Genomic DNA, 24,325 nt, shown 5'->3' on the forward strand with positions numbered 1-24,325 from the left:
TTATTTAACGGTAATCATTTATATTTAACAAAAAAATTAAAACAATCGGATTTGTAATGATTTCGCCAGTGATTTCAATAACTCATGTAAATTATCATGGAATGTACAAGTTTACATTTCAAACTGTTAGTTTCCTGATAGTAATGTTACTTCAACAATAGATCACGAAATGTTTATAACAGGCGTACGCCGTTCATCTGTAGGGGAAAACCGCACTTTATTTAGATTTTTTTTTTTGTAGAAAACTACTCAGACTGATTAATTTACTTGATACGATACGATCAATTATTTATATATCTAATAATGTTAAAAGAATAAAAACCACCCGTAGTTCCAGCCAAACTTACCCTAATTTCAGTCTATATAAAGGTGATCTGACGTATTCGAAATAAACGAATCGTCCAAACAAGTTCAAATGACATTTCGAAATACGGTTACTGCGACAATATACCAAGAGAACAGCACAATTAGCAACTCTAATTTTTGGTTTGTCATATCCGATTTATTATTGCTTTATGTGTCCTCTTATAACTCAGATTCGTAATAATCTAGCAATCTACATTCAAGAAAAACTAAGATGAATGTTAAATTTATTCCAATAATATATTAGACCTATTAGATTGATTGATTGATTGAACTGTTAACCGACCAATGACATATAATGTTTATAAATTGGCATTGCAGTTCGCCAATCTTGCCATCTGTTAGCGGACTTACGATAAAATTCATATTTAGAATATTGAGGCAATTCTTAAGTGGGCAATAGAATAACTAAACAAAAGACTAACGGATGATCAAGTATTTCAATGAAGCAGTCAAGCGTGGCAGCCTTTTGCAATGGAAATGATACGTGATGTTACACCGTTGGCTGGCCGCTGTGCCGCTGGATGTAGACACGTACTCCGTTTTACAACGGGCGTTAATTTCATGTTAATTAGGAAACCATAACAGTATTTATAGACATTCAATCAATTTTAAATCAAATCTTTTATCGTACCTTTTGGATGTCGATGTACTTTTAAATAGATCAGGTACATATATTTATAGATACTATACCTTTTAAACTATTTAACATAGAAATTTAATAAGAACATTATTTGGTTTAATAAATTAAATATACAATTAATGTGTATTTATTTTCTTCAATAATTACCTGATAATTATATTATATGTGTAAGAACAAAATATCCACATATTTTTATGCAACTTAGAACGGCAAACAAGCTGACGGCCCACCTGATGGAAAGTGGTAACCGTCGCCTTTAGACATAGACATATTAATTATTATTATCATTAACATTAACAATTGGAAATATAATGATTATAATTTAACATTTTGTGCGTAGCGAACAAATGAACAGTAATAGTACAAATAAAGTTAAAGCAATGCAATAATAATAGCTTATTTTCCAATTTATTACTCCGTAACAACTTATGTCACCAAATGAATCATATCGCTTCTTCTTAACTAATTAGTTAACTTCATGGATTATTAGCCTTTAATTGCTGATTTTCTTCCAAATTTAAAATTAGATATTCCTCAGACTCTTACCTGAATTTTGTAATCTGTATTTAATAAATAGGTGTATTGATCATAAAATATCCTACCATAATTTAGCATCTGACTGTTTCGATCGTGCCCTTCATAATCAAATCACAATTTTGTATTTGTACCATGAACTTGGAAATCATTAGCGTCAAATTAATAGGTTCATATCTAATCAAACGTTAATCAAACCAAGACCGTTTCCTGTAAGATCCGAGCTTAATTGATATAATGAAACGTTTGCGATTTCCTTCTGCGTGATCGAAGTGTTCAAATGATTATTTACTAGTTTATAATTAAAATACTGTCGATACTATATATGTGAAGGTGATAGTGGTAGCTTCGTTTTATGTTTACACTTCTATCTAATTAGTTTTATTGAGCTATTAAAGCGTATAAAAAGGATAGGTAAAGCTAGCGTGCGAAAAATACCCAAGATTTAAATGTATCAAAAGTATTTTTAGACTAAATATTTTACCATAATATTAATAATCAATAAACAATACCCCTGACTACCCTAGTAGATATGTTTTTTTTTATGGAAGAAAATACTATAATATGATCTAGGCTATGATCTGGTTTGAGGAAACAAGAAGTGGAGAGAAATCGACAATACTAGAAAATGAATTTATGCAACCATCTGGAAACATCAATATAATAAAATAAAATTCATAATATTGTACTGTAAGTACAACTTATAATATGTCTCTGTCCAAAAAATCTGTATCATAAAGTGTAAATATAACATTTTGAAATTAAATAGTTTGCATAGATTTAAAACATTTTTTTTCTATTTAAAATCAAGGGTGCCTGATTGAGACCACGTTATTATATGACTGGCTGTAAGTATTTATTATAGCGGAAACCGGGTTCTTTAATGTAAATAAGTTACCACATTTGAGCAAAGGTCTCTACTCTAATGTTATATCACTCACTTAATTATTTTAGTGAACTACTGTGTTCATTTCAAGTTACCTTTATTAATCTAAACAGCATTTTAAACAGGTTTTTAGTATTGCTATTTAAATTAGATCGATTTAATAATAGATGTGTTCCTCAGCCACTTATTAAGGGTATAAATATTTCATATAACTTTCATTCGATAACTGATTGTTGTACAAGATCATAGTGAGAATGATTGAAAAAAAAAACAATGCTACATTAAATAAAGTAATTGTGTCACTCAAGCGCTGGTAAATACGACGTCAGCAAACAATAGATTTCTCTTGATTGGTTCTAGAAATACAACATTAATCACTTAAATTTGTTGAAATAAAATCAAACTGTATATTTTATAGTAACAAATACTATAATTGCAAACTTATCGAGCGGCGTATTTATGTATAGGTATTGATAAAATCTAATTTAAGGTCAATGAAAGCGAAAAGTTAGTGGACAGTTTATGACTCGAAAGCCGCCTTACTTGTTATCACTGTCATATTGTGTAAATCAGATCTGCGTAGCCTACACAGTATTGTGCAGTTTATTGGGGCAAAGTTATAAGACAGTGTTTAGATAGCTTATCAAATAAAGGTATGAAATAAGTACAGCTGTCTATTATTACAGGTGTAGGACTGTTACATTTCTATTTCTAAATAAATGGTAATAAGGAAATATTTATTTAAGGTTGAAAATGATAATTAAAAGATAAAGAAAAAAATTGTTCTTAAATTTGCCACTGATATTTAACAAAGTACTAGATTACTTGGTTCACAAGTGCTTAAATCTATGTTACAAAAAGATGATATTAGATTTCATGATCATTCCAGAAAACGCTGGGTAGATTTTATAATCGAAGACATGCAAGCCAATGCTTTGTTTGAGGAAAATGCACATGATCGAGCAAAGTTGAATAATAATAGAGATGCTATACCTGGCTGGATTAAAGCTTGAACAACGAACAAAAAGATTTAACAGAGTGTTATCATTAATAAAGTACTATTACTGTAGTATTATTATTTATATACTGTGGGACCATTTTTAATCTACGCAAAGATATTTTAAAATGTGACTTATTACTATTATTATATACTACTTGTATATCGAAATCTTGAAATTAACCAATTTTATAATTGCATCATCGATTTAAATATTACCAAACTGGCGGCCAAAACTGTATATTATTTTCATAAAATATAATAATGATTCATGTAGAATTATAAATACATGCAATTCTTATAAAAATAACTAGTTCTCCGTTTCGTTTCACAACTCAGAATGTTTTATGTTATACCTATATATAAACAATACTGTCACACGTGAGACATTCACAGAATTCCCGGTACAATCTGGTACATACAGTATAAATTTATATCGTTAGAAACTGTCTAATTTTAGATTTTTTTATATTGTCATGGATAAACTATACTTACATGGCTGTCTTGGGATGAAGAGATATGGTAGTGAAATTACTCGGTATAGAAGTAAATATATGAAACTTTCATAGTATCTTCAGGATATCCATATTGTTATCCATGTATGGACATGATCACATCCATCAAGTGGGCCGTCAGCTGTTTCGCCATTTCAAGTTATAAAAAAAAGAGATATGAATAAAACCTGGAAATAACATTCGCAATTTACAACCAGTTGCATTTATTACTGTTTTACATTTATTACGACCATGACATTCGGATTAACAAATTAAATTATCGAAATTACCTACGTAAAATAACTTTTAATCAGTCAATGCGTGGCTTTGAATAAAAAACATATTTATTGAGCACTGAAGACGTAATTAAATGTTAGTGTTTTATTAGTATATAAAATTGTACGTTTCTCGCGTGGAAAGTTAGTAAGACGGGTCGACGACTATAGTCGCCCCCGGTCGGTGTCCACATTACCGATGCTTAGTTCTTTTTTTTTTACTGAGTTCAGTGAGGAGAGATATAATATATAAAGCTGGTAGCTTTTATCCACGACTTTTGCGTCACCAGAATATGCTCATTTATCGGGATAAAATGTAGCCTAAATCCTTCTCCATCCCGTATAGCATGTATATACCAAATTTCGTTACAACAAATACACTTTCACATTTATAATATTAGTAAATATGAACGTCATAGAAGCTGCATAGAAGCTCAGTTAAACAACGTTTGACTGCGATCTAGAAACCGCAAAATCGAATTTATTAATCTGTAAACTTTGAATATTCATATCCAGGTGCGCCGTCAGCTAGTTTGCCATTTTAAGTCGTATAAAAAAAAATTTGGATGTACCAAATAATTTTAATTGTTTCGTACTTCGAAAAGCCACCGTCGGTCACATAAACCACAACAGAGGCAGCATAACGAAAGTGATCTAGAAACACCGAATAATATATCGATGTACTAGGAAGATATACAGTTCATCGGATACCCAGTTTAGGCACCAGTTCTCTACAACTTTGATGTATCTATGGTATTATTTTAAGTTTCATTGTACTCAAAAAAGTTGTGAGATCAATAAATAAATATTGTTATTATTGTAATAATGTCAATTACATGCCCACAATGTTTGTATTATATATTTAATACGTGTAAACATATAAAATTTTATATATTCTATTATAATAATTAATTAGGTACGTTTTAAAAGAAATTGAAAATTTACCTTTTGATAGTATTGAATTAGCCGTGGTAGCTTAGAAATACGGGTTCTTATTTCGGCACATTAAACTGTGATATGTTAAATTTTTTAACCTATGTTATACTTTAATGTTTCAATATTTTACGTTTTATTTTTATTTCCAGGCGCAAAACGGCTTTGATGAGTTGAGGCGCTATGTAAAACAAGGCAGCGACTTCAGCAAAGAATTAGCATCAATTTTACAAGAAAGGTTAGTACTAAAATGAAAATTTCAATTTAAATACATTTCTGATATAACATTCAGTGAACTTAACGATAAATAACACCATCATCATCATATCAGCCTTTAAATGTCTACTGTTGAATATAAACCACCTCTTGAGGGGTTTGCCAATAGTTGCCACGCTTGGCAGGGGAATTGGCAACTGCAGTTACACTTTAAATATGTTGTAAGAGGTACACTGCTGCCTATCACTCGCCCTTCCTTAGTCGCCTCTTATGACACCCACGGGAAAGGAAGGGGTGGCCTATTCTATGCCGGGACTACATGGCAATCATACCGACTTCAAAAAAGTTTGAAATCCAGAGATATAAGGAGATTATACGATCAACTATATTACATAATGTAAAACAATGATAAGTTCAGTTTGATATTATTTACAAGGGAAATGCAACTAGTAGAATGTAGTTGATACTATTGTAGTATCCCCGATAATTTATTCTTATAATAGTACTTAGTTGTTTGGACCTTAGATTATAATATAAAGTACATAGTACGTCTATGGTTTGGTTAGAGAAGATAGACTAAAAATATGTTTGTGATAATGTATGTCTATCTATACAAAGTTGTTTACTAAATACACAAAGTATGAAAACAAATTATAAGTAGGTATTGCTACAAAAATATCGATAAGAAATACATAAGAGCCGCGTCCCACTTTTTATATGTACTATCGGGACTCAATAATTGCTACACATTGTTATATTAGTCGATCAGTTTCTTATTTGATACAGCTACTGAGCATATAAATTTTCCATCACAATGTCTATGAGTTATTTGTTTAAGACTATTTTAAACTGTACATATCTATAATTATTTTAAATTGGAATAGGTACACATCTGTTTCGGCATAGTTTCTAAATTATTCTATTTTAGCTACTTATAAGAATGTTTACCTAAGTGTATTGTAATAATGGTAACATAGATATCACGACGTAGTTTGTTGACTAATCACTTATTGACGACAAAAATCTTAATTATGACGTTATTTCACTTGTTGTACATCCGATATTGTCAGCGTTTAGATAATTTACTTCTAATATCTCCATAGTTTAAAGCCGTTTATTCTAGCTGACTATCAACATACCAAAACTATTAAGTCTAGAAAGCTGAAATTTTGTTACATATGCTTATTTTTTAACGTAAGCATTTACGATTTATTTAAGATTTTTTAAAATTTTCACTACACGTGCAATGCCGCGTGCAACGATCAATATTAAAATAAATTTCAAATTTAGAAATGTAATTTAAATCAAAATTGTTAATTTTTAGATAGAAATAGTATAAAATAGTAGAAATCATTTATCTCTGTTATTATTTATTTATCGCATAAAATGACTTGGTTATATCTTATTTTTTTCCACATCTCTAATTTCTATATAGGTAACCTTCATAATACATCCGTAACCATAACTCTGGACTAATAATTTTCTATTACTCTATAGTATTTTTATAAGAACAAATAGCAAAGTAGTTCCGCTTCGCTGTATTTTATGCTCAAATGAGCGGTTATGAGCGATCATCGGGTCAGGCTCAGTCGTGCGCGTTATAAGATAAGCTATCGACATTTCTCCATATACTTTCTATACTGAACGATAAAACAATAGACTTATTGTATATGAGCAAATCGCTCGACCGATCCTTCATTCCGCTAAATTCACTCTATTTTTTTTTTATTAAAGTCTGTGGTCAATAAAAAATCTAGTCATGCTATGTAATTTGCCGTGTGGTCTCGGCATAGAATAGGCCACCCCTCATTTCCCATGGGTATCGTAAGAGACGACTAAGGGAACTTAATAGTCGAGGGATGGGCAGCAGCGTTTATCTTAAAAATCACCAAAGCCTAACGGCGATTACTAAACCGCCTGCCAAGTATGGCAACTACTGGCAAAACCCCCCTTTTGGAGGAGGTCAATCTTTAGCGGTGATCAGTACACATCGGCTGATGTGATGATGATAGGTAATAGCGTTATGTATTTATATGAGCATGGTAGATCACTGCCGCGATTTCAGCTGTGGGGACAAATGACACACAAATCTATCCATATATAAGTATTCATTAGCTTAGACACGAAGACAAAACGACGTTGCTATCTCGTTCTATTTCATGCACGGGTAGCGATATCGTATTTTTAGATAGACTCGAATACCGGTTTCTGTAGTGGTGTTGTTTCAATTCAATAGCTAGTGCATCACAAGGGGTCACCTTATTCTCAGGAATTGGAGTAATAACATAGAATTTTTTATAAATTGTGATCGAAGAGAAAAAAATACAGCATATACATAGGTATATTATACACAGGTACTGTATCTATTTGCTCTAGTATAGTCCTGGTTTTCCTATGAATAAATAAATAAATAAATAAATATTGCCTATGATGGATATAGCTCATCCATACCAATTTACATGTAATCTTAAATTTTATTTTTTATTTTATTATAACAAAGATATATACAATGCCTATTCTTATTATAATATATGACTTGATATAGATATCTACATATATTAGGTTTAGTTATTTAGTTAGCTGTCATGTAGTTTTAATTAATATTGATACATACATTTTTCGATACCTATATGTACAATACTTTTAAGTAAGGGCAAGGCAATGACCACAAATTCAAAAATAGTATCTCTCGAGCCGCCGCCAAGTGGGCCAACAGACACGTATATACTGCGATACAAATTTATCACCTTCCCATTGGTCGAGACGGCATTATATTGCTTAACATCATAGATAATAAACGTAGACATAAAAAACAAACCATTGCGCCATAGATACCACTTATCGTTTCCTTCCGACCGACGATTACATTATCGCACTTAAAAATGTTCAATTTCTTCGTAGGGTTGAAGCAGAAAATTACTATTCGAAATGTTTAGCAAAACTTGGAACAAAACTGAGCAAGGCGTGCAAAGAGAGCGTCGGCTCATGCGCCGAAGCGTGGAAGCATGTCGCTTTAGAAATGGAGAAACAATCAGAAATTCACAGGTAACTATTACCTAATACATAGTTGTGCAACTAGTTAAAAGTTTCACTAAAAATTAAAATATTATCCAAACATTATCTACCATATAATAAGGAGGAAATAAAAAATCAATAACTAACTAAAAAATATTTATTTCAGGAATTACTCAAATTCTCTGGCCGAAGAACTAGTAAAACCAATGAAACATGTTACAGATTGCCAATTAAAACTTAGGAAAAAGGTAACCCAAACAATTTAATTGCTTTTTAACAAAAAGAGATATGACTTCTGTGTTGACAAAATTAAAATAGGAGTATAAGATCAACACTGTAACGAACGCCTTCAAAACGAAAAAAATATCGTCACAACGGTTCACAATCGATAAAAAAAAATTAAAAAGATAGTTGAATTGAAACTCTTTTATAAAAAAATTGGGGAAAAATTACAAATAATTAAGTAGGTAAATACTTACCTACCTGATATGGAACAATTTAATAATATTTCCTCTTACAGATCGAAGGTAACGTCGACAAAACTACGCGAGCTCTCACTGAATGGAGGACAGTTGAAGCTAAATCCAAGAAACAATCTCATGCTGCTGCAAGAGAAAATGAAAAATTACAAGATGCCACATTGGATATGAGGTCTGCTAAATTGTAATAAACTTGACGAAATTAATATCCAAATTAATACTTTTATAAATTATAATCCTGTTGGATATTAATTGAGTCAAGGTTTTAACGAAGGATCCTTCAATGCTAAGCGACTGCACCTAGCGAATTTTACAGCTAATGCGATTGATAAATACCTACTTAGGGGCTCTGAGGATTAATTACCAGCTCCTATATTACTTTATTCACAGCCGAATATCACGAAGTTCAAGCGTGGGACACATTCCACATTCCATCCTCAGCGCGGCGAGAGCGGAACGACTCACCAACTCAACGAGTGAAAAGGACGCTGCTAAACTACAAGTGAAAAAGAGGAAGACAGAAGACGCTGTCAAGAAGACTGAAGTGGAATATTACAACGTTTGTGTTCATGCAGAACGCGCTAGGTAATTTGGTATATTTTATACATACAATTTGAAATAACAAACAATGTTTTAATGTACACTTTCTGTCTGGAAATCATTTTTACATATCACATATAGCATATCATAGAAAATATGGTGGCATCCATAGCAATCCTCATTAGCATAATCTCACATTACAAGATATTATCTCCCAATACCCAGTGGATATATAGATATTCTCTTTGTTCTATCACGCTTCAAAGAATAATTAACGAACTAACGCAGGTTAGAATGGGAGTCGAGCGTTGTAAAGGGTGCCGGCATGTTGGAGTCTCTTGAGGAAGAGAGATTGGCCCAGCTGAAAGCATCTGCCGATTGTTATTTACGATTATCAGCGGCAGTGCCTCCACAGTTAGCTGATGTAAGTATTATTTTAAGTCTTTATTACTGTTTATTTCCCAAAGAAGCATTTGCCCACTACTGCCGTTGTGATGGAAGTCTAATAAACTTGCTCACTAATTTGAATCCTGTTGCAGGAAACGATTCTGCTTTGTTCTCGGATTAGGGATTATGACAGTATTTTCTATCACCGGAAAGTTAGTCGAAAATTTAAGTAGACAGCTGGTCAACAGGCCAGAATCAAACTATCTTTATGGTCGTAACTGTATTAAACTAATGAACTATTTACTAGACTTCGAGCTTCTTTACTAATGTTTCTAATTAAAATGACTATACTTGTTAGAAAATTTCATTTCGATCTTTATCCAAAAAAAAAAAACAAGTTCAACTTAATGAAGACAAGAATATACACTTACAATACATAAGTTATCATTTTTATTTCAACAACAGGCAACAAACACTCTAGTGGCGCCAATTAAAAATGCGAACGCCAACGTGGACATGCGTGTAGTTCGAGGGGTGCGATCTGTTCCCGCAGGCGCGAGTGAACAGCTCCTGCCAGACTTCTACTGCGAGCACACAACCCTCGCGATGAACAGAGAAAGACGTAAACAGGTAATGTTGAGTATCCTACCGCTTACGTATGGTTATATTTCTGTCTACGGTTGTCTGGTAGATATCGCTATATGTGATAAATCCGCCTTTTACGCTATCAAGGTTCCATAAGAATTTTTGTAAGAAAATCCTTAGTGAATGACTTCATCACAATTTATCGAAGACATTTGGAGATTTCATGATTTCTACGCAAATAATGTTTAAAAACTGTTCACAAATATAATTTTTTTTTGCACTATTACTTCAATCCATTAATATTACCCCGTCTCATGGGCAATATCGTGGACAGCTAACCTAAATAATATTGGATCTTATTTTTAGGCCCTAATAAAGATTCTGCAGTTAGTAAAACAAGATATAGACCGCGAAAGGAAATCCAAGCAGGGCCTCGAGAAGTTATCCATGGCCATGAAGCAAACGCCTACTTTTGGAAGTGATGACTCACAACAGAATGTAGCCGACAAACTTTACCACGTAAGGAATTTATATAAGTTTTATTTATATATATAAATACCTACTTACATATAGATAGTTTATTCATTCTGCTTTAAAAGAATGTGGTATGGTACTTAAGATACTATACAACCGATGCCTAAAAAAGATTTGCTTTTTAGTGCCCATATTAAAAATAAAACAATGAATGTAAGTACCTACTCTCTGTAAACATACATGATAAAGCCTTTATTAGCAAAATCTAATGAAGAACTTAAATGATAAAAAAAAAATCATATACTTATCATCATTCGCCATATTAGCTGTTATACTATCTAGTACTGAACATAGACTTCCTCCAAAAGAGGAGTTTTAGTTTTGCCAGTACAAGCGACTTGATATTTTAAGAGGGGCGCTGCTGCCCAATACCTTTTTGCGATACTCACGGGAAAGGAAGGAGTGGCACAGTCTACGCCTGGACAACACAACAATATACTTATCATCTTAGTATGTAAATGATACTGTAAGCTCTAATAATAATAAAATATGTTTTATCGGACATGAATATTTATAATTCTCGCCAAATAATATACTGAGATTTCTACATATTCATGACAAAACGAAATGGGGTTGGTAGCCAAGTTTATTGCAAACTTTTATATGGTTATAAAATAATAAGATCTGATATATATATAAGGAATTTCTTCCAGGTAAGATCCATGCTAACTTATTTGGAAGCCGTAAGATTCAAGATTTCAACCAGTCTAAGCGAACTGGATAACAGGCCGCCCGTGAAACATCCTCTTGCGACGCACATACAGATTGTCAGAGACAAGCAAGGTCTGCAACAGAGCATACTTAAGGTAAGTGCGCATATAATTCCTTTTTATAATATTTAGGTATGTAATATTGTAATATGAATATTCGATAATGATTAATGTTTAATTTAAAACCGTATTCTATAGAAAATATTTCCCGTTGATATGTAACCAAATGAAACTAAAAGGTTTCATTACCCTGATTATGGCTGTGTGCTGCCTATAAGTACTTTAACAACCCATTAAACATTCGATTACAAAATACGATTTGTTATCGCCCTATATGAGATGGATTCTAGCTTACAATTTCCATCTACCCTAGCAAGACGTCTTAGTGTACAGGCTTATCTCTTATGATATCCTAAAAGTAAGAAAGAGCGCTATCAATAGTGGTAAATCAGTCATTTTAATTTTGTTCCACCATCTGACTCGAAGGATCACATAAGCAAATGCTCTAATAACTAGTAATTAATTACACAGATAAATAAAAAGTTAAACTTATTACTTACATACTACTTAAGCTAAGTAATAATAAAATTATAACAAAGTTACAGGGCTTATTATTTTACAAGGTATTTATAAATCAACTTATGCTATAAAAAAGCTACCTATATTTCAGGTTCCACCGTGGTTACAAGCTGACTACCAAAGTGAAGTGAATAAAAACCTACAGCCGAACTATACCGCATTAACGAAGAGCATAAACGGCGGTGGCGAGGAGAGGGAGAGGCGTGACTCTATCATGAGTAGGGCCTCGAGCAAACTGAGAATAGAACATCTGTCGTTCAGAAGAAATACTGACAACAAGAGTGCACCGGTGACACCTGTTATCCCAGATCTACCCACAATACCTGCGCCTCTAGTGAAATCTCAATCAATTGAAGCACCACAGCCTCCGGAGAGTCCCTTGGACTGGAGTGAACGGGGCGCTGGTGATGGGCTGTCTAACCAGCAGGATAGTGACTTCGGTAAAGATTTTCTTTTAGACTTTTATTTTCAAATTAAATTTGGATTCGAAAAAAATCTCTTTAATTGTAATTAAGGCATCAATATGTAATGCTAATACTTTTCTTTAAATAAAATAGAAACAATACCATGGGTATTGTATTGTAAAATTTGTAGTGTACTTACTTTACGTTGAACACATTAAGAAGATTTAACACGCAATGGTGGACTTGCCCATTACAGGGATCTCTTACAGTCAGCTTTTGAAAAGCTTGAGTAAGTTAAGTAAAGAAAACTATGGAAAGTTCGAGGATAAAAATGTATAGTTAAAGATAAAAGTTAAGAAGTAGAAGGAGAGTTCTGCCAGTAATTGCCACGTTTGGCATTCGGGTTGACAACCGCAGTTGGGCTTATTTTTTTATGGGTGAAAATAGTATGGTAACCCCGCCTACACTAACGGGATACGCTGGCGGAGCACCAGTGAAGGATGATCGATGAGAATGAAAACAGGCCAGTTAGCCCATCATGATGATTTCATCAGGAATTAACCATGATAGTTTCTAGGGAGAACCGCGAGGAGGTCGACCTAGTTGGGTATATTGCTAGCAATGGGATTCTCAGTCTCCATTACTAACAATCCCTTTCCCCCCATCGCAGTGGGGCTGTTAATGATGTTTTAAACGGGACGCTCCTACTTATCCCTCTACTATTAAGTTACCTTAGTTGCCTCTTGTAACACCCATGGGAAAGGAAGGGGTAGCCTATTCTATGCCGGGACCACATGACGACATATACCTACATATAAGTAATAACAATAATCGTCATATAATTTACTCTACTACGCATGCGTTGCAACCATAATTGTAGTTAAAAAATATTAGATACCATACAAATTAATACACAAATAAACTACTCATGTTTCATTCTAAGAAAAAACTACTTTGTTTCCCAGATGAATTCTCATCACAGAGTGACAGCTCGGCGGATCTGACTGACATAATTAAGAATGAAACGAATGATGCGCCGGCGCCTAACCCGTCCATAGGCAAATGTCGCGCCCTCTACACGTACGAGGCGAGGCTGAACGACGAGCTTACTTTGACTCCTGGTGAGATTATTTCACAAATTACAACCATTTAATATTATGAGATTCATAAATTGACTGTCAAAGTATTTACGCACACTCTCAAGAACCTACAGGTCGATCGATCATATCTTTAAAAAATGAATTTAAGTATACCTATTGACCATTAAAATATTAAATTTAATTAACATTGGTATCTATAATATTACTTATTTTATAGATACCAATAACGTAAATTCAAACAAGTAACATTTGTACAAAGTCAGGGAGACTTTGTACAAAAGTCGATTGCTTGGGTACCTATGTCCTGTGAGGAATAACACCTGAGTCCTCAGGAATGGCAGCGCATGGGGGGTATCATGGGCGAAACAGTATATTCTGTTATGTCCATGGTACTGTTCATGTCTATAGGCGACGGTTACCACTTTCCATGAGGTGGACCGTCAGCTTGTTTGCCATTCTAAGTTGTATAAAAAATAATAAAAGAACTTTTATTTTCCCCAATATATAAGTACTGAACTCTATGTGACTGTGTATAAGCTTAGTGAGGCGATTTTAATTAATAGTAAACGTATTTATTTCATCTTTCATAAATTTCGAACTAGTAATTTCCAGATCTATTGAACACAATTATGTCTATCACCAGTTTATTGTATTTATTAATATCTAGATACCTGTTTGCATTTTTAAATTTGTAGTTAAATACGTCATTATTACGCGGTTTCTCTCCATATAGTAATCAAACAAGCAATGTCCTAGGAAGTAGTTTGATAAGTTTCGAACATTCTTACATTATTACCGAGTCAACTGTCTGTGAACGAATCATTTGCATTGCGAATTTTTAGCTACGGTTTTTGTTGTGAAAAACAAATATAATTTTACTTTACATTTACTTGCCGTCCGAACGCCTCACAGCAATCTCATGACTATTGTACCTGTTTTAGATAATTGTAATAAACGTAGCTTTTATTGCAATAATTTTTAATTAAAATTGTGAAATGTACTTTCTTACAAAGGTTTTCTTTACAGTATGGATTTCTTCAAAAATGTTGCATTAAGGTTTCTTTAGGTTTCGCAACGCAGGCAATTACTCTGGTGTTTGCACATCTATAGTTTTTGTTGGTTAAAATCGTAACCATGCCTGCGCTACTGATTTTCATTGACAGGTATAGAAAGCATCAGAATTTAGACCATTGTGACCAGGGTAGACTCATACCCCGGTTATATATTCTTTGGTTGTAACAAATTTACCAAGATAGCCACGATAAAAACCATGGGGACCGCCATAAAAACAAAATACATACATACAGAAATAATGCATACTAATATTGAAGTTCTCCTATTGTAGGTCATTCAGAAAACAAAAGACAGTGAAATTATAGGGTACAGAGGCAAAACATCTTAGCCCCCAAAATTTTAATACATATAGTGGAACTAGCGTCACAATAAATTCACGGTAGTGTTCATATCTGTTAATGACGGTTACCACTTTCTTCAGGTGAGCCGTCTGCTTGTTTACTATTACCAGTTAAAAAAAAAATAATTAAATGTTGTATGCCCTACTTTGTTCACAGGAGATATAATAAATATCCACGATAAGCAAGACGACGGCTGGTGGAGCGGAGACCTCAACGGTTGCTACGGAATATTCCCTTCCTCTTACGTGGAAGAGATCACGACATGCATATGAACATAGTCTACACTAGGTTATTTTATACTTTATAAATACGTTCAGAAGGAATCAGTCATTTATAATTAAGTGTTAAATAGATATTTAATTGGCATTATTTTCTATATATCCTTAAAATTTATAAAAAAAAGCGAATGAGTTGCCAATCTGAGAGTATGTTGACGTTATTGAATACCTATTTTCACTTTTATAATTTGCTGCAGTATGATAATATTATATTATATCGTGATAATAAAATCTCACTATATGCAATTGTATGGAATCACTTTGAATTTTTTCTCATCAAGTATTGTTGAGTTTCTTTTATTTCTTCTCAACAAGTAACAACAATTCGAGCCTAGCGATAAAATGCAGTAGAATAAAAGTGATTATTTGTGCTTCTAAACAAGCCTATTAAAAAATATATATATATATTTATATTCTATTCACCCCGATCGCGGTTATGTACGGAACAATGAAAGGGTCTCCATACAATTATACTGTCTCTCTCTCTCTCTCTCCTTATATCGTAACTGTAAAATCGTACGATATTGTGGCATATTACAACAAATTATAAAAGTGACCACTAACCTCGGGAATTTCGATAACATATAAAACGATTCATTAATCAAATAATTGTAAATAAAATTAATATTATATTCATACTATTCACTTTGAGATGTATTTAATTTGGATAATCGTTAAACAATTATAGGATCAAGAAATGTATTTCTATACGAAAGCCATTTAAAAATGTATAATGAGTAGGTATAATGAAAATTCATGTTTTTCGTAATAATAATAATAATTATATAGCAACAGAATGAATTGATATTAATAATTCTAATACTGTTCTTTGTAAGATTATGGATCTTAAATGGAAGCTGAATTGAATTAGCCTTAGGGTTAGCACTCGGGGAGAATATTTGAAGCATGAAACAAAAATCAAAGACTGCAAGTGAGGTTTGATAGCAGGTTCTTAAATATAGTTGAATGAAAAAACAACTGCCACCTTTTACTGTTTTGATAACTTTATTTAGTTGTAAAGAAAGCAAAACTAGACAACTTTAGATACTTTTATATCATACGTATGTTTGAAAAGATTTAATTTCTTGTTTTGATTTTGCATTTCAAATAAGTCGCAAGAAATAATATGTACCTAGATCTATAAAAAAGTGGCTCCTAAATAAATTTGTAATTAATAAATGTATTTTGTATTTTAGAAGAAAAATTTTAAGACTATACAAAACATAAAATGGTGCTTCTTTAAAAACACAGGTATACGGATTTAGTATATTTTTTCTTATACTAATTAGGTATATTCTGTGCATACCTATCTAATTAATAGGTACGTTTCCAATTAATAAATTGTAGTATTTATTTGAATACGTTTAAGATCGATTTTAGTTTGGGTTGTAGCCGCTGGTGATTGCTATATAAATATCCCATTATAATATTTAGGGTTGCTCGAAAAAAAATCCTAAATTTAGATAACTGAAAAGGCAACCGGTAGCTAGAAACTATATATAATTGATTCTGTAAATTTATTGTAAAAACTATATAAGTATATTATATTTTCTACATTTTTTGGTCAACACAATCGTTTACTTGAACTCATTTTTTTATTTACTTAATATTTATATCTTTTTATTTATTAGATTAAATAAAAAAGAAATAATAATAGGTATGCACAAATGCCTTTTAAATTAAATATTAGTATATGTCATTAATATATTTAATCGAAAAATGTTAACTATTCATATAAAATTTTGGACAGCATGAGTTCTCGAATATTTATAATAACGTTATTATCTATAATTTATAACAAAGTATACACATGAGATCCCAATTATATATCACAATATAATACTAATTAAATTCCATTCTCGAGGAGTTATAAATATTTTTAATACCCCAAAAATACTTGTTATAAGAGAGTCGGATCTATGAATTAATGTGTATAATATTCTGCACTATTTATGTTAAAGAAATCAACGTAATTATAATTTAAATTACCTACATAAGATTTATAATATAATAGGTATTTAATAGAAATGTTGATTGCAAAGATGTAATTAATAACAAAAACATGTAAATTATTAAAAATATAACGTTAAACCAAAGTGTTGTTTAATAACAAATAAATATTTAAGAATTATCCATGTTATTATAATTTTGTTCAAAAACCCATTATCAAGTGATGTATAAAATGAAACTACAGATGAGATGACAACAAATTCTTTATTAAAATAACCTTCTTAGATTAGAGTGTTGGCAAGAGAGGACTGTAAGTCCAAAAGTATCTAATACTAAATCAATATTACAATTATTTCAATATCATTACCAATCTCGAATTTAGGATATTAGATAAATTTATACCGGTTCAAAATCAACTGACAGTGCTCGTTGTGTGAGTTGAGTGCTGGTAAATGTAGATTTTATTTACTATCTGGATATAGCAAGCTGTACCTATAGCTTACTATATCCAGAGCCAAAAGTTCCTAAATGTTCCCATTATGACATCCTTTTGTGAACTGTTTCTGTCAATGTGTTGTAACAAACGCTATATACAATACTTGTTACCTTGCGATCCTTAAAAAAATAACAAATTACAATCATATAGCAAAATACGATAACCAGCGGTCATCTGACACACCGAGAATTACCACTATAGCATCCATAGATTTACAAAACATTTATCTATGGAAATTAAAAGCGAAACTAAAAATATAATATAATAACTCGAAAAACTCACAAGTTTTATATTTAAGTAATACATTAAAACTTATATGATATTTCTACTTTTTTAAATGTAACAATTTCACGGGATGGATCATAAGTTTGTAAATCTATGGTTACATCGAATTAACGGTAAACCGCTTAGCTTGTTCGTCGCTATTTTTCTCCATGTTAATGAAACCATAAAAATAGCATAGCAATTGACATTATAGGGTATTCGCCGCCCCTTAGTTTTTAATAATAATAATAATAATAATAGATAATTAATGATGATTGTGCATACACAACGGTAGAGATATTAGCCTTCCTAAACAAAGCAGTAGTCTATGATATAAAAATATGATTGATATAAGCAAATCCATACAGTTGATATAATTAATCGAAACGTAGATATTTTGTCTAGAGAGGATTATTAGTAACATAGACAATTGCCACTTTACAATAACTGATCTTTTAGGCATTACAGAGAAATTTATAAACATTCATTAAATATAATAAATTAAAGAAAAAACATGCAAAGAATCTACCTATTTAAATAAATAGTACGGAATTGAAATTAGTTAGTATTAAGGAATGTCTTATTAGGAAAACTAAACATTATGCTCAAAGAGATACGAGTATGAGCCGAGAAATGATATAAAAATTCCCATACTAACAGCTGGACCTCATCGACCAAGTTATCATCGAGAGACTCTGAGAGGTACAATATTTTTTTTTTGACGTTTCGAAATTGAAATATAATCAGATTCACCAATAGAATACTGCGTTAAAATGCCGTTAAAGATTTTGATTATACTCTGAAATATTTTTTTAGAAGTAAAATATATAATTAATGTTAGTTCATTTACTTTAGAAAACTATAAAATATAATATACAACAGTACGTTATCTTTTCATACAGGAAATAAAACGGAAATCTTTTTCTATCTCACCCTCAAATATGTTGTAATACGAACCTATCGACTTATAACTAAAAGAGCCTTTAAGGTTTGCTTAGACAATGGGCATCTTATCCACGGACAAAATTACCTTATTAGTTGTTTTTAATTATATTGTGCTCATCCTAACTTTCAATTATGCACGACGACATGTCTGAGAGTCCTTATAGGCTCTTTTAATAGATCTGCCCTCCCGAAATTGAGAGCATACCATGAAATGTTTTCCGAAATTTTTAGATCTAATTAAACACAAATTTCATTCTAAAATTACATATTATTGTACATGCCGTTTAAAAATATTAAAAATATCCTTTGAACTTTTATGGTAGAATTTAACAAAATATCAAAGTCGTAAATTCGGAATTTCACTTCATGGTAGACGCCCTAGTCTTAAATACGTAATATAAAAGTCTTGTACTTGCACAAAATATGTATATGCATTAAAGCATGAAATTTTAGGGTATTATAATGACTATACCAAAATTTAACGCCGAGGATTATATTTTATCAGACCTCAAAACTTGGGAAGACAAAGCAAAAATAAAGGAAGATTTTGTAATGTCTCTCAACTAGACAGGATTAAAAAAAATCCGCTGTATCAACAATCTTTGAACAAGTTATGAAGGACTATTGCAGTTCCGTATCTAAAAGTCTAAATTACACTACTGGCTTTTTTTAATTTCAAAAACTTATCAGGCGACCAGTTATCCCTAATTAATGTAGAATCATCAACATTTATAACAATCGTCTATACAAATTTTTACGAATCAAGATGTTACTTTAAAATACTCTTTGAAATAAGAATAAAAGATAACAAAGAAATGACATAGATTAAAGATAAATATTTTTTTTTTTTTAGTTTCACTTGGAACAAATAACAGAATAATAATATAAAACCAGATGGTGAAAGAACAACGCAAAAACGCCAAGACCGAATAGTCACGAAAAGCGACTTCCAGTGACTTCTATTTTTTTCAAAGATTTCTTGCTTCGCCCTCTGTTATCCTTGGAGTCTATAGTGGCCACCAAATAATGGGATTCATATTTGCTAATCATACAATTAACAACATTCTACTTCTTTTCTATAAAAGAATTTCTACACCACTTGTATTACGAAGCGACTACTAAAAGAAATTATGCATGTATTTCTAAAATTGCTAAAATAACTCTACAATTTGACATAATATTATCAATAAGCTCATGTTTGGGGAAACTTGTAATTATATCCTTTCTTAAAAAAAATATATAACAAATTCGGCAAATAAAGCGTAACCTACATCTAAGCACCAGTAGCGAATTAATAAAAAAAATACCAGATCACATTTCAACTCCTTACCCCCTACGACATCAATTTATGTTAAACATTTAGGAATAATTTCTTTTAGAAATGTATAATCACATAAAAGTGCACAAATTGGACCGGACGCTTATCCGTTAATGGGTTAACTAGCTTAAGCTATGATAAATTGGTTAAAACGAACCGTTTAATCCCGTTGTCTTTGAGCATTTAACCTTGTAACCGCTTGGCTTTGCAGCAGCTACCGCACCATTAGCATTTAACACAATCAGCAACTTAGCAGTATTTCAAAATAATGTTAATATCTGTTCTATAAATAAATAAAGACGTATGATATTATTTTATTATTGTATTTATGCATTAATGCAGTAGATGGTTAAATAATAAAAAAACAAACACTGATTCTGTATCAGATAAAGTCCATAGAACACTTTAATCAAGAAAATATTTGTGAAAAACATCCAACTAGAAGCGGTTAAAAAGTTAAACTATACAGTGATAATTGATTATAACGAACCGTTTAACCCGTAGAAGGAGGTCTTTGGGCATTTAACACCATGAGCGGGTCCAACCCAATGAAGCACGTATAGATTGTATACGTTATCATGACACGCCCTTCTAACTTTTTACTTCAACGTGTGTGGCCATATACAGACGTGCTACTCTGTTTGTGAAAAAAGAGGAGTATTCAATTCTTTAGTCGACCTTGTAAATATTTTTATTCACACATTCTTAAATCTTTGGACATTGGGAGAGACTGCCATATTATCGTAGACAATCTGTACCTCAATGACAGCGTGTTTCCGCTAAAGATCTTGTTAAAGATAGTGACAGCAAGTTCACGCCTGTTCCGAAATTCACAGAATGATGTGAAACACCCAAAGACACACAGTAAGTAGCATAATTTAATTACGCGAACTATTCTCTTCACATTCGTAACTAGATCTGTATTAATACGGCAAATTGCAGCTATAGATAATAGACACAGAAGTGAATGCTGTCGATTGTAAAAAAAGATCACCGAAGTCGGTTATACACTACATTACCTAAAATATTGCATAAGATTTCTGAATTCATTAAAAGTAGACAGTTCGCGAAATAAAATTAACACTTTTGTATAAGGCTCCTTAATACTTATTGCCTCTTTATCTCGAAAATATACTTAATCATTCATCCATCTACATCTACATACAAAAATACGTGTTACATAATTATGTACCTATTACGATTTATATATTCAGCAAAAAATGTATAATACCATGACGTTGCTATCCCAAACTGGAAATATTATGACTTAACACTATTTTATATTCGTTACGAATCCTTATATACAAATGTGAATAATACAAAAGTATATATAATTTAATTATATACTAACTCCTTTATTCATAAAAACGTCAAACAACCGATAATCTTACGACAGCTATAGAAGTATTTTTTTCCTTTTGCATTAAATTCTCCACGGAAAAGTAAGGAACAATTTGACAAAACCTTATAATACTAAATTGATTAGGGTGTTGGCATATATCTCTAATCATTACAGGTTTTATTTTTTTATGAATAAAGGGGTCAATGTGTACACATGTTACACAATTTTCCTCATACCTATCATGATTTTGGTGCCTATTTCGAAGACTCATCCATAATTTATGGTTACATGACTACTATATTTTTAAGGTTCTACACCTTAACAGGAAAAAAGTGAATGCGTGTCTGTCCGTCCGTCTGTCTGTCACAGCCAATTTGCTCCGAATCTACTGGACCCATTAAGTTGAAATTTGGTATACATATATACCAAATTTCACAGTAAATGGTTTTAACTCAGTCAAGTATCTATCTTGACCAAAATAATTTTATATTAAATTAAAATTTATTGTGCATTCATATATATATATATATATATATATATATATATATATATATATATATATATATATATATATATATATATATATATATATATATATATATATATATATATATATATATATATATATATATATATATAGGATATAGAATATCAAAAACTTACTTTACAGTTAGGCTGTTTGTGACTTTGTCACTTGTTTTTTTTTTGTTATTGTTATGCATTTTCGTGTAATTAACTTTATTTACGTTTTGGTAATCTTTATTTTCAATAGTACAACGGCACCAAATCCATGTACGCAATTTGTATCAATATAGCAAACTAGCGTACTGCCAGTGCAGTGCAGTAGAAAAAAAAATACTGCAGATTAACATTTTCAGAATGATGTAGCTGAGTTTTTTGCATTTCATAAGTGCTAAATTACTAAATAATTTCGCTGAGTACTAATACTTATATAAAAAATATTTATAACAAAAATACGCAAATAAATGTCAAAATATAAATCATGCAAGATTTAGTAGAACAATTTCGTGGAATAATTTAAATTTAAAATAATATTATTTAGTAATTAAAGTATTAATAGTTTCTTTATTATTAATCATCATCAAATATAGTTTTTATAATTGATTTAATAAAATAAATGAAATGTATCTGAATTAAACGCACGTTACTGTTTGAGACGTAACATTTTATTAATACCTAATTAGCTTTTAAAACCAATTTTAATTGGACGACAGAAATTAATTTTAACTGCAATACCAAGCTTAATCACAACGATATTTATAAAAAAAAAAGTTATTAATCGAGAAAGTTTTAGTTTATTCAGTTTCATAATTAGAGAATTTAGTATTATTACATTTTCAGTTGCACTTGTGTATTAATGTTCTTTGTAATTTATACATGATAATAATTTTATAAAAATATGCATGTAATTGATGTTATTAAATATTTATATACACAAGCAGTTTAAAATAAACAGTAGGTGTGTAGCAAGTGAATCGCTAATGGACCTGAACAAAATCAATCTTGTCATAAAATAATATATAGCTTACGACTATAGACACTAATAGGGTAGTCAAAACAAACTCTATTGTAGAGAGCGTAACTACGACATGCCCACTTCTCACCGAATATACTAGAATCCAACGTGGCAGTGGGGCAAACCTATCGCTTGTTTACCTACGGATGTACGATCAACACAAAGAATGTAATCATAGTTACTTATTGCTACAGAACGACATATCAATGTCCGAGCATATATTAGCGAATACATACCGTTTTTAGGGGTAATAAACCATTTGTGTAATTAATAAAGATCAGATTTCCCTGTTAAGGCAAATATGAATGGGTTTTACGGGCCTGCAAGCTTCACCTTAGACCACATCATCACTTCCAATCAGGTGATACCATAGTCAATCGCAGGATCCCTCAATAGTAAATAAAAAAAAAAATTAAGCAACCGCCATAGCGTACAGCATGCTGCTATATTGACCCTATTGCACGTCATGATCTCGACTAAAAGAAGCGAATAAAATATTAATTCCAAACTCCCGGGTCACAGTAGCGTTATCTCTACAAGTCTCGCCATAAAAATAATTAATAAAAGTACTAACTAACTAGATCAAATTTATCGACACCCTAAAATATAGAGTTACGTCCTCGTTTCCCACTTGTAAAATTTTTAAATTCTTTTTTCCTCACTTATTCAGTTGAAAATAACAGTTTTGGATGACTTTGTGAAATTTCTTGGTGTCAATTAAAAAACTATAAAAAAAAATTATAATAAACGGGGTTATGTAATTCGCGACTCTATGAGATAATTTTCTTATTAATCGCAATATATGTACATAGTGGGTACTATAATGAAAATCGGAAGTCTCGCTGTTTACACATTTAAATTCCAACAAATACTAAAATATTATATTCTCCATTTGTATACTAAACCCCTATGCCTTGTTAATTAACCATGCAACTACTGGTTTTCTATTAGAAAAATAAAATAATCCAGGTTATTAAAATTGGGATATAAATAAAACAAAATATAAAAAGATACAGAATACAATTACAAAATTAAATTAAATCATATCATGTTATATAACAATAATAAAATAGTGATATAATTGTAAATAAATTATATAATAATTT

General features: G+C 31.3%; 1 protein-coding gene across 2 annotated transcripts in view; it reads left to right on the forward strand.

Annotated features, from left to right (window-relative positions):
* Nucleotides 1–17,484, forward strand: part of LOC113519515 (nostrin) — an 84,419-nt gene extending 66,935 nt beyond the window's left edge. The window contains exons 3-14 of one of the 2 annotated variants that reach the window (XM_026904640.3): nt 5,278–5,363; nt 8,243–8,386; nt 8,523–8,604; nt 8,877–9,007; nt 9,226–9,420; nt 9,664–9,799; nt 10,228–10,392; nt 10,714–10,866; nt 11,535–11,687; nt 12,262–12,610; nt 13,540–13,695; nt 15,246–17,483. In XM_026904640.3, coding sequence (XP_026760441.2) covers nt 5,278–5,363; nt 8,243–8,386; nt 8,523–8,604; nt 8,877–9,007; nt 9,226–9,420; nt 9,664–9,799; nt 10,228–10,392; nt 10,714–10,866; nt 11,535–11,687; nt 12,262–12,610; nt 13,540–13,695; nt 15,246–15,361 — 1,866 coding nt within the window. In that variant the 3' untranslated portion in view covers nt 15,362–17,483. Of the gene's footprint in view, nt 1–5,277; nt 5,364–8,242; nt 8,387–8,522; nt 8,605–8,876; nt 9,008–9,225; nt 9,421–9,663; nt 9,800–10,227; nt 10,393–10,713; nt 10,867–11,534; nt 11,688–12,261; nt 12,611–13,539; nt 13,696–15,245 lie in introns of both variants that reach the window. The other variant, XM_026904632.3, reaches the window with a different exon arrangement.
* Nucleotides 17,485–24,325: the final 6,841 nt, after the last annotated feature.

The sequence above is a fragment of the Galleria mellonella genome, unplaced genomic scaffold, assembly GCF_026898425.1.
Source record: "Galleria mellonella isolate WM207_F2 unplaced genomic scaffold, CSIRO_AGI_GalMel_v1 utg33, whole genome shotgun sequence".
NCBI classification, from domain to species: domain Eukaryota; kingdom Metazoa; phylum Arthropoda; class Insecta; order Lepidoptera; family Pyralidae; genus Galleria; species Galleria mellonella.